The 12,654-nt window shown below is 33.7% G+C and overlaps 1 protein-coding gene across 1 annotated transcript; it reads right to left on the reverse strand.

Moving 5' to 3' along the window:
• Nucleotides 1–601: 601 nt before the first annotated feature.
• On the reverse strand, nt 602–12,123 carry LOC129893066 (uncharacterized). Its single transcript, XM_055968558.1, has 13 exons — nt 11,451–12,123; nt 9,870–10,022; nt 9,580–9,792; nt 9,407–9,496; nt 9,086–9,202; nt 7,986–8,255; nt 6,861–7,017; nt 6,380–6,457; nt 6,036–6,136; nt 5,607–5,777; nt 1,656–1,730; nt 1,423–1,530; nt 602–1,152 (listed from the first exon to the last, which is right to left on the reverse strand). The coding sequence occupies exons 1-13, from the start codon at nt 11,838–11,840 to the stop codon at nt 817–819; spliced, it is 2,259 nt and encodes a 752-aa protein (XP_055824533.1). The 5' UTR covers nt 11,841–12,123; the 3' UTR covers nt 602–816.
• Nucleotides 12,124–12,654: the final 531 nt, after the last annotated feature.

Below are 12,654 nucleotides of genomic sequence, written 5' to 3' on the forward strand. Positions count from 1 at the left end.
TGCCTAACAACTAATTCCTAACAGTTTTCCTACTAGCTAAAATGAAAAAGGAATTACAATACACCATTGAATTATCATCCAATACAATCGAATCATATCATCCTCTTAGATGATGAAGTCTCCGGACCCGACTAACACCCACTTTGGCCCCCCCGAAAGCAATGTCCTCAATGTCGGGAGCTTTGTTAATTTCAAGGCACAAAGCACATTGATAAAGAAATTGTCACTAAACCTCGAAAATTGTGCTGACCTGATAGTACTCAAGTGCAATCTAGGATACACTTTTGATAGGATCTACATTAGCCTTTTTGTAAGTTTATCCAAGAGATTTGGCCCTATAAATTAACCATTGCATAGGAGTAAAAAGCATTTCATGTTTTCCATTTGTAACAAGCTATCTCAAGTTCTAAATAGATAATCTCTCTTGAGATTAACAAGCATTTTTACTGTCAGTCTTTAATATTACTTCTCTGCTTTTATCTATAGTTCCTAGCCGAAAAAGAAAGGAAACACGATCAAACCTAATTCACTTGCCTTAAACCCCATTTTACAAACTTTTACTTAGTTTGCACCCACATGATTTTTCCGGCAAAGAATCATGTCTACTTCAACGTTATTCTTCTATAATTGCCAAACATGCAAATGTTATATTTCTACATCATTACAGTGAAGCAATTGGTACAACTTGTGAAGATAAATACATACTATTCACAAGAACCATAAAATACACTAAATGTAAACTAGGACAATCGTCTGAAACTGTCACATTTGACAAAATATACAACAGAATTGCAGGGAAGCTATGCAATAACTTTCTCATCCATCATTTCCGGAACAGCATAATTCACAGCAAGCGAAGCAACCTAAGCATGCCAAGGAACCCAGGAATTGTGTCATTACGATTGCACACTGATCGTTCATTTTCGAACACATCCGTATACAGCACATACAACAGCATATGTCACACATCTTTCCGCAGCAATTAGATGCTGCCTTCGCTAGAATCTCTGCAGTTTCAGGTTTTGTATCGGTGGCTCCAGGAGGAATATTTTCAATTGTAGCACTGTAGTTACCAAAACCAGCCCCAAGATTCTGTAGCAATATCTTTTTCTGTAATTTAGGCTCTTCAATCTTCTTAGGAGCAGTGGAAACCTGCTTCATTAAGCTTTGGTTAAAGAAAAACTACAATGGAGTGCTAATCTTTCAAATCACATTAGACTATTTATGCCTACTGCGGCAACTTCATTGTTTTACTGCATATAGCACAACTCAAGTCGATACCAGTAAGAAGAGATTTTAAATGTACCGAATAAAATTAGAAAATAGCTATTTGGACTTGTTTTTCAAGTATACTCTGCTTACAATTGACTACTCAGAACTGCTATATAAACACAAATTCTTTTTTATCAGAAAGCTCCTTACCTTCCGCTTGGAGGTTGAGTCAGTGACTACTTTGCCTCTATCGGTCTCTATCAATATCATGCGTGTATACTCAGAAATGATGCCATTCTGTATACTTGTTTGTGCTATCTGCAAGTAGAAGGATGGTAAAAAAAGCCTAAAAAAACAATGAGGTCTAGAATACACGGACAAAACTTAGCACATAATAACAATCCATCCAGGCATTTCAATGGAATAAAGGAGGTGGTAGCAACCTTCTGTTCAAGGTCCTTATTTTCAGTCAACCAGGCCTGAACAGTAAGTAGTTCGATCTGTTGCCTTGCTATCGCCTGCACATTTAACATACAAAGCAATTGAATCAATATCCTCTTAAATCTAGTATTTTCACTTTTACTAACGGAAAAGAGTAATTCAGTAGGCAGCAGAAAAGCCAGAAAAAATTCCTAGCAGCCAAATTAAGGATATATATAGTTGAACTGTTAAAACTTCTAAAGGCAAAAAGGCATTGATGCATATGTATAGTCAAGCAAAGAGCTCAGCGCTAGACATAGTTGAAGCTCTAAAATCTCACAGCTGAATACAAACACTCAGACCATGATTCCCTTCACCAAGTCTTCCACCACCTTCAACAAACTTATGTTCATGAATGCCCACCAGGTATATAAAGGCCAGTACAGCTACTAAAGTAACATTTAGATGATTCTTTCATTGTACTTGCTCTTCCTGGGAGGAAATATGCAGATTCAGGAGGTAAGAACTTCCTGTTTGTGGTTCCCTTTATATTTGGGCTCATTTGTTTGCACTTGATTCGGTCAGATCTGGGAAAGAATCTCTCCCTTTATATTTGGGCTCATTTGTTTGCACTTGATTCGGTCAGATCTGAGAAAGAATCTCAACACCATTCAGACTCTTTTAAACACATTAATTTATTTAAACTGTTGAAATTTACTTTAGTTACTGCAGTAATTTTTAGTCTAATAGATTGCTTAAGTTTAGGATAATTTGAATTTTAAATTTTTATTAGATAGATTAGTTTGTTGAGATATTTTGGTTAGTTTTAAATTTCAAACTATGCAAATTATGTGTTTTATGTTGGCTATTTAAAGCTCCTCAATGCTTTAATGAAATCATTGAAAGGAATTGAAAGATATTTCAATCCAAAGAGAGCCATTTTAACCCTTTTTTGCTGCCTTATCTTTTAAAAAAAAACAACAGTGGTATCAGAGCTTTATTGATCTTACGGGATCTGTGAGTTCTTTCAAAGAACTACCATACCTTTTTTAACCTGTCAGGGCTACTTTTTTAACCCGTCAGGGCTACCTTTTTAACCCGTCAAGGCTACCCATTTTAACCCGTCGGGCTACCACTTTCAACCCGTGCTTATTTTTAAAGCGTAGGGCTATTTTCAACAAATATAGATGTAAAGGTTTCACTGCTAAAAACTATCAGAATTGGTCAGTGAAAATGAAATCATATTTTGAAACATATCTTTTATGTGATATTGTGATGGAAGAAACACAACAACTCTCTGTAACTCCAGTCAATTTCCAAATGAAAGCACTTTCAAACAAGAGAAGATTATTGATGGTGTTTTTTAAGCACAAAATCAAAATAAGAAAAAGAAAGCAGCAGAAATTTTGCAAGTTCAAAAAAATCAATGAATCACCAACCACTAAAGCAGAAATTGAGGAGGAGCAATTTTATAAATTGCAGTAACTAAAACAAAAGAGGAATGTTGAAATTTACTTTAGTTACTGCTGTAATTTTTAGTCTAATAAGTTGCTTAAGTTTAGGATAATTTGAATTTTAAATTTTTATTAGATAGATTAGTTTGTTGAGATATTTTAGTTAGTTTTAAATTTAAAACTATACAGATTATATGTTTTATATTGTCTATTTAAAGCTCCTCAATGCTTTAATAAAATCATTGAAAGGAATTGAAATATATTTCAATCCAAAGAGAGCCATTTTAACCCTTTTTTGCTTCCCCATCTTTTTTTTAAAAAAACAACATAAACACACTAATTTATTTATAGAAAAATCTCGGAAGTGTTTGTTTCATAAAATCAACGGTACTCTTCCTCTCTTTCTCCATAAAATCAGTGCCTACTCTTCCTCTCTTTCTCAAGTATCACCGCCACCTCTTCCTTTGTTTCTCCAAATATCAATCAGCTACTCAAAATCCTCTCGAATAGGTAAGATTTTAAAACTATTTAGAAGTACGTTGTTTATTAATTTTTGTTAGCTGACTCTTTGTTTCATGAATGAAGTTTTTGTTCTAATTGATATGTGAAACACCTTTATCAATAGGTAATGAACGTGGGAATTGAAAAAACATTAAACTAGTTTGCCTTTCGGCCGAAAATGATAAGTGGTCAGCAACCAATATTTGACCATAAATCATTTTTAGTTTGGTTTTGTCACATGAAAGAATCTTTACATATATATACATACACATTATTACTCTTAGCTAGAGACACAGTGTACATGAAACCATAGATTTGACTTGGCCCCCTCCCTTTTTGATATAATTAAACACACTTGGCAAACACTAAAATTTTATGGTTGGTATCATGTCAAATATTGGTCTAGTCATAATCTACTAGTAGTCTCAAGTTAGACCTTACTGTATTTTATTCAAAGAAAAAATTGTATACATATTTCTTATAACCTAATTCTATTTAGGTTTGCCAAAAACTGTTGCTAATGATGAAATAATTGGCGGTTCTGTGAGTATATATTCTAAGAGCCTGTTTTGATTGGCTTATTTTAGGAGCTATTAAGATAAAATAATTTTAAAGTAATTTTGTAGTGTTTGGATAAAATAAAATGGTATTTTTAAGCACTTGTTTTTAAGTCAAACTAATAAAACTTAGAAATCCTAATTTATGACTTTTGACTTATAAGTCATAAGCTATAAGCCAATCTAAACAAGCTCTAGGTAGGATATGAAATCTTTCTTCTTTTCAAATGTTTGTTCGGTTTATTTCTGATTACATATTGGACTATGGACATCTATCATTTAAGTAAATCCTATTAAAAAAAAGATTGAATTTGTCATTCAAAGATAAGTAGATTAATATGCGTTGAATTGATGATATTCAGATGACATACAAATGGGATTTGGTACAAGTGAATAAGTTTCTAGTGAGGATAATTGAAGTTTGTTATTCATAATATATCATCTCTTGAAGAATAAAATGTTTATCGCATAACGTAATTGTTTTATATCTATGTGATGCAGCATATTCTAATACTCGAGGATTTCTAGCACCGTGTCATAATATTAGATATTGATTAAGAGATTATCGTCTAAGGAGGAAGAGTTAATCATGCTCATGCACAACTTAGAAATGTTATTGAACGTTCTTATGGAGTACTGAAAGCAAGTTTTCCTATATTGGACAAGATGGCTCCATATCCTATTAATATTCAAAAAGATGTTGTTATAGCATGCTTTACGGTTAATAATTTTATTAGGAAGGAACCCATCAATGGTGACTTGTTTAATCAATTTGATACACCTTAAGTAATATTTGATGAAAAAGGACCACAAGAAAAAATATTGGAGGAAACAAATGGACCTAGCTGGACAGTTGAAGATTCTCTGATAATGAACGATATGCAAGAGCAACTTGCACTCAAACTGATGCCAAGAAGTTGAAATACTTGAGAATTCAATATTTCGTTAGTTGAAAAAAAAATCGTATTGAAATGTCAAAAATTAGATGATTGTTAGTTAGTTATTCAAATACTCTGTATTTATAGAGTCTAAATCAGAACTTTATAATAATTAATTTAGTTTGTTGGATAAGTTAGATTAATAGATTATGATATGTTAAATTTAAATGTTTATGATTGCATTTCGTCACAATCACTTTTTTTATCGATATATCTTTTTTGAATAATTTAGATAGCTCAATAATTATATTTAACATATATCTTTAAATATTTAATTTATCACTTAAATAATAATTTTATTGTTCAAGTTAATGTTTTATCTAATATTTTCTTGATATAATATTTAATTGTTTTTAAAATTTGAATTGCATATTTATTACAAATCAATAAATTATGCATATTCAGATATTAAAAAACAAACAGTCTTTAATTATTCAGTGTTCAGATCTATACACAACATTTTAATAATTCAGATTTAGACGTCTTAATTTTAATAGAAATGCAGCCTAAGACAGTTATGTTACCTTATCAAGAGGTATGTCCTTTGCCTGTATAGCTTTCAGATCCAGGGAGAAGTTACTCAAGTCTGCAAGGACTCCTTTAGCTTTAAGCTTCTCCGGGAATACTCCTCGGTATCTGCCTGACAACACTAATGGACCTTTGGATGAAAGGTCTGGAATTGGAGTGGGAAACACCTATTGAAAGTTGAAGGGTAGTTTCCTTAGGAAGTATGAAATCATGTAGGAAACAGCACGAAACTTCGACAACATATAATGATAAAGCATGCAGATCATACTTAAGTTATATCCATATTATATGTAGGGAATGTATCCAATTCTTCAAAATGATGTAGGACTGATAGATTTGTTATTAGTTAAATGTTAGCAGCACTGTCATAATTGTGATCCATCCAAGAACTACCAATAAAAGAACAAATATCCTCACATGCGCACCTCAAAATCTTCAAGTCCATCAAGGTTCTCAAAGGCAATATTCGCAAGAATGACGGATGATGCCCTGGAGAACAGCTGTTCCATACGAACTTCAATGGAATCTGTACAAGACCACCAAACATAATGAGAAGGCAACTAAAATCAACAACTGCATACAATTAGGCATGCGAAAATGCAGGAAACCTATGTAACATTATTAATTTATTATATCAAGTTGAGTGACAAGATCAAAAAGTAATTTATCTTGAAGCAAATCAAACTATTTTAATCCTTGAAACGAGAAGTAATAATTATAATGCCATCTTTCAATCTTGTTGTAAGAGCTGTAGAATCACTGAACATACCAACATCATAAGCAGCATTATAGTGGCCACGACTCATCACTGCAAGCATGCGGAGAAAGTAATGGTTGCAGAACAATCCTGAAATTAGTCAAGTTAGAATTGGTTATTAAGAGCATAAATCTACCTCAAAGGACAAATAATTCAATTCAGATCCCTAGAATCTTGGTAAAAAAAAATAAGATGTGAACTCCCCAAATCTAAGACGATCATGATTTAGGTGTCTAATGGGATGCATAGGTAAAATTGTGGTTACATCCTCAAAAGATTCACACAACCTACTAAACCAAGTTCTTACCGAGCTTAGATGCATACAGACAATGTGATGAAATGAAAAATATCGTTACATAGATTTGTAAGATTTTTGAGCAAATATTAGTCAGGTTAAAATTGGAGATTAATGCATCTCCTCTTCCGAACTACTTTCCTTAAGGGTGGGGGTGGGGAAGCTTTGAAGGAGGCGATGGTTCTTCCAGATACATACCTATGCCAAATGTGTAAAGCCGCGGGCATATCATCTGGTTTTGAATCAGATGACTCTTCAAAACATCACATATGTGTCTTTCATCTTCAACAGCTCCATCAGTGACCAGGAAAATAATCGGAATGTGTTGCTGGGTATAGGAAAACATCTCCATGGCCTGATAAAGGTAAAAGTGTTGTCTTAGATTTTTCAGAAAATACAGGTATGATAAAGTTCTATGAATTCAGTAGAACTTGAATATCATGAACTCAACATTCTAGGAATAGTAAGCGATGAAGATGAATGTATGCTGTTAATACTTCTTGTTAGATATTGACCACATTTTTTTTTAATTTATATACTTGTGAAAAAAAAGGATATTAGTTTCTCCTTTCAAATGCTCAACAAATGATATTCAACTAACAACTAGGCCCTTATTGTCCTATAGATATTTTTGGGATGAAACCACTGTCATTAAATAGCATCTCACACATTGAGAGGGGATGATCGATTGTGAATATCTAAAAATAGTGGCCCAAAACTTCTTGCCGATCATAGGTTATAACTCAATCAAAGAGGAAATATTAGTTGACACCGAAAACGTTTTTATCTATCATAGGTTTGAATAGAACGTCACCTAAATTGCACTCTTAGCCTAGTGTCTAGTTTGATGCAGTCATAGAAGATGCACATGAAGCAACTAAAGCAACCATGCAAACCAACAAACGCACCCTTGAATCATTTTATAACCATAGATAAAAAATTGATATAAATCATATGACAGACTCAATGTCCTAGTCCATGTAAAAGTTTGGAGAATAATAAGTGTTTCAGTTGCATGTCACTGTTTATAGCAACTGTTATTGATGCAAAAGAAGAATAACCTGGCGATTCTGTTCATTATAACCTTGATATTATGCTCATATGGAAGCAATTTATACAAATACTGAGCAGACCACTGTTATATTTTCTTTTCATTCTACATGTTTTTCATAAAAAGTAGACGATTGATACTCTCAGATAGATCATCTACTCCGACTCAATAGATGAGACAATTAACATACAAAACATATAGCTTGCAACTAACTAAAATAGATGAAAAAGAATAATATAACCTGACACAGTTATCTAAAAAACGAGTATGACCTGAGTCAATGGATTCAAAATATTTGTGCCACCACCAGCAATAAAATTTGTTCCAATCCACTGAGTTGCGTTTTCAATAGTCTTCTTGGTTGCCAACTCAAGTGATGATGAAAAAAGATACTTTTCGTTGTTGAAAGCTATTATGTTAAACAGATCTTGAGAATCAAGCCTTGACAAGGCTGTACAAAGAGCTTGTTTGGTATCCTCAATTGGTTTTCCCTTCATGCTCCCACTTATATCAACAACAAATACCACTTCCTTTCTGAAGACCTGTCAGAAATTTCAAGTGACAATGACGAAAGTTTTTCCTTAATAAGTACAAGAAGAACAATGCCACATCAGTCATATAACAGCCCTTATTAAGCAATAAGAGAGACTTGGAAAACAGAAAATGAAAAAAACAAGTCAAAATATTCTGCAAGTACAAGATTACCTACCTCCTGTTACATGTTATTGGTTGCTCATTCCTTCAGAGATAATATAAAAACTCAAATAAATATGGCCATAATAAATGGTATTGCTCATGTATCTAATTTTACCCCACCTTCGAGAAGTAAATGCTAATCAAGTTTCTAGGAGAATCAAGTGAGTTGGACATGAATATGCATGATCACGTCTAAATGTTATTTGTTGATCATTCCTTCACAGATTATATAAAAACTCTGATAAATATGGAAATAAGAAATACTATTGCTGTGGTAGCTTATTTTCCACTTTCGGAAAGTGAATGCTAATCAAGTAATCTTCTAGACAAACCAAGTGTGTTAATCATGAATATGCATGATCAAGTAATCTTCTAGACAAACCAAGTGTGTTAATCATGAATATGCATGATCATGTACCGATAACTGCAAATACTTGTTTTAGCCGAACCTGACAATCAACCTATCGTTTAGCAAGTCAATTACAGTGTTTGACCTAGAATAGAAACTAGCAATTGGCATGAAAAATGGAACATGATAGGACTCAATAGATGCTGAATGTAGAAGAATAACTGACAGATTTCCATTGGTCTCCTTTAAAATTGTCATAAAAACAAACTTTTGGGGAACAAATTTTAAATGCAAAGGTTAAATTAAGAAAAGATAAAGAGTGGTAACCTTCCTACAGTGCTGGTCTCCCGGAAAAAGAGAGCAGCAAAACATCTCTCTCTGGTCGCTGTCAAGTGATGGGGGTGATTGCAAAAGTACACTTCCATAAGTATGACTTGGGGAAACCTGAAAACGGAGTGGTGATGGATGAAAGAGTTTCTCACATCCCAAATTGTGAACAGATTTATAGAAAATGTCACTTTAATATGCTGAAGCTAGAAAAAATAGTAACATAGTTACCCTAGTAACTAATAGTTTGACCTTCCTTTCCAGGAAGTTAGGACTATGCTTTATATTATATGATCAAACAAAAATTCATGTAAGACCTACCACGTAAGAAAAAACAAAGTTACCACTTGACCAATTTAGGACTTCAGATTCATAAAAGAAGCCCAACCTTCCTGCATGACGTTGTCGCTCCTAACCAAAAACAAATATAACCTGATGTCACAATTTTTCACCAACCACAAAACTATAAATCAGTGGAATATATAACAGGCTACCTTCAGAGGGTGACTAGTGCTCTTGCATATAACTTCTGTTCCAGGACCAGAGTTAACATTAAGCTGTATCTTTTCTTTTTTAGATATTTTTTTTCCAGCTGGAGTAACGAAGTCCAGGAAACTAAAGGGTACGTCCAAAGTTAGCTGGCCATTGCAATATAATAACTTCTGAGACCATCTAATCGTGACAGAGATGTAGGTTCCACCATCCACCTAAAGAGGTAAGCACATAATTAAAATGAATGATAATGAGGAAGAGAGTAGGTTATATAGAATGCTGAAAAATTTACCTGTGGTATTGTAAGGGTAAAAATGTGGGGCTTCAGAAAACATCCATCTTCAATTTTGGCTACCTTTTCTGTTTCGCTTTCATCATCCAAGGTAACTATTTTAGTGCTGTAAGATTTCCTGGGCAACTCAACCTCAACACCTAGAATTGAACCCTGTTAGCCAAATAATTCATCATTTGAGAACAAACAATCAGCAATGTTTCACTTTTGTGAAACAAAAAACATGAGGCTCGGGATTCAGAATCTAACATAAGCAGAAAATATATACTTTTTGATAACGAATAAGAAGCAAACGTTTAATGAGACAGCAGTTGAGATCAATGTTGTGCTGACAACATATTTAATGAGATACAGTTGATGCGATCTTTTTCATGCTGCAACTCCCATATCATGAAAGCGCCAATCAGTCATCAACAACTCCCCTTTCGCAAATTAGTTGGGTCAGCTATATGAACCTCTATGTCCATTCTGCTCTACTCATGTCCATTTCATTCCAATATAAATAACCTGACTTTTAAGACAAATTAGAGACTCTCGAAACTAGAAGAGAATCTCACACTTATCCTTATATCCAAAGGTACAATTTCTACCTGACAAACACCGGGCCTAATGTAAATGTTAGAAAAACAGCAAAGCCTTAATTCCAACTAGTTTGTGTCGCCTCTTTGCTTCACATCATAAAAGCATCAAACGGACTAAATTTTGTTCATTTCTTCTCACAACAAAAAGACGAAATGGAATCTCCTTCAACCAAAAAATGAACACAGGAGAAGAAAGAAGAAACACAATCACTCTTTGTAACTATTAATACGGAGAACCAGAATGGGGAACATACCTATCAGCTAGACATGCTACACCTCACAACTAGACATGTTACATTGCCTCTAAAATTCAGAAGCTAGCGAGAAAATCATAATACAAACTTTAAAAAAATCCAAATGTATTCTTAATTTTCTTTTTTTTAATAAAAAAAAAAGAAGAGAACTGTGTTATCAAGATCATCAGCATCTTTAGATGGTAAAAATATAAATCTCATTGTTTTCTAAGGTAATAAATTATTCACAAAGAGGAGCATATTACTACCAGCTTCTGCAATCTTTGTCCTACTAAGAGAGAAACCTGAAAAAATATTTGTAAGCAGTCAAAAGATTCCTATTACCATGTTACCAGTAGATTATTCATCACACCAATTACCCCAGGATTAAACATTTCCCAAGAGATTAGATTGTGTACTAACAGTTTGTAATGTCATTTTACACCACAAAGCTGAAATAATCTTGACCTACCAGCAACTTCTAAAAGCAAACCTGATACGATTAACTCGAAAAGAGAGCAAGAAAGCTTTGACTACTAAATTAAAGATTACACTACAGCAATAGTGTAAATATTCTTTACACTGTTCAGATATATAACCTAATACAGGGAGAAGCTTTTTCTCTCTCTAAGACTAACAGCTTTATGCGATCTCTACTTTCTTTCTTTTTTCCTTTTTGATTGGTTATGCGATCTCTACTTTATTAATTTCAAAAAAAGATGTTAACAGGTATCGATAACTGAGAAGAAGAAAAATTGTTGAATTACCTGTTCACCCATGGGGACGGCGATCCGACAGTCGCAACTACGGCTACCCATGACACAATGCACACGCCATGATCCTGTTACAGTTACGAACGCCTTATCCAAATAACAATCAGCTTCAAGTGAAATCCCGTTCATCTGAAGAGGAATCAAAGCAGGAGGATCACACCTTCCGTGCACGTGAGGCTGGTAGCTCGGAATATCCGGATTATCAACAATAGCAGGATCACCTATCACAGCGTACAACATAGGAGACTCCGGCAGGTAAGACAGTGACGCTTTCTCCATCGCTGTCATTGGCTTTGGTGGCGCTACCGCCCTATCCTTGCCGAAATAAATCCTTTTCGCTAGATGTACACCATCTTCAACTGATTTCACAAATTCCTCCGCCATTTTAAGATCCGGCAGAGGAGAAGTTGAGAATTATGAATTTGAGGGTCGTAGAGTATGGCTAAAGTGGATCGGAATAATAATCTTCCGACGCTGACCGACCGTCGATGTGAGCAAGGATGCCTTTTTACAAATAAACAGTATTGAAGAAAGCGAAGCACGTTAACTAACGTATTCTTTCAAGTACAAGTATTGGTTCTTTACATAACCCCTTGTTCATATAAAATGAATTGAACTACCGTAGTAAGATTATTCATATTTTAAATCAGGAATCTCAAATACTAAGAAAATTTTATTAAAAGAGTCATTATGAATATGAGATCCAAATTAAAAATTAAAAAAAAGATGCCTTTTTCGTGACTTAACAGAGTACAACTTTGCATTTTCTTTTTTCTTATTTGGGAATCAATGCCGGCCCGTTACAAGGACCTAGTCACTACGGGTCCAGGCTGGAGTTCCTTTCTAGGGAATTAACTTCTCTTTGGCCCACAGGTTACCGTTGGGCGTTGGTTTTATCCTTATTTAGATACTTTTGGCATCAATTAACAGAGAGTTCATTTACGGAAGCGACAAGTCAAAAACATATTTAGGGCATGTTTGGAAAGTCAAATCTGATTTGATGTATCTTCTTGAGGCAATGTATATATATTAAAAAAAATATGTAAGAACATAATTTAAATTATATTTTTTATTATTGTCTTTTGTAAAAATCATGAATATAACTTTGTAAATGGTATGATTTTTCTTCTAGAAAATATAAAATTTTAATAAACAAAAGGGCAAATATGGAAAAAGTTTTAAACATCTATCTTGAACT

This window comes from Solanum dulcamara, chromosome 6 (genome assembly GCF_947179165.1).
Source record: "Solanum dulcamara chromosome 6, daSolDulc1.2, whole genome shotgun sequence".
Classification (NCBI taxonomy): Eukaryota; Viridiplantae; Streptophyta; class Magnoliopsida; order Solanales; family Solanaceae; genus Solanum; species Solanum dulcamara.

Coding starts and splice junctions, on each gene's coding strand:
- LOC129893066 (XM_055968558.1), bottom strand. CDS start 11,840: ATGGCGGAGGAATTTGTGAAATCAGTTGAAGATGGTGTACATCTAGCG. Junction 8,256..9,085: donor GAGACCAGCACTGTAGGAAG/GTTACCACTCTT, acceptor AATTTCTGACAG/GTCTTCAGAAAGGAAGTGGT. Junction 6,458..6,860: donor GCTTTACACATTTGGCATAG/GTATGTATCTGG, acceptor GACTAATTTCAG/GATTGTTCTGCAACCATTAC.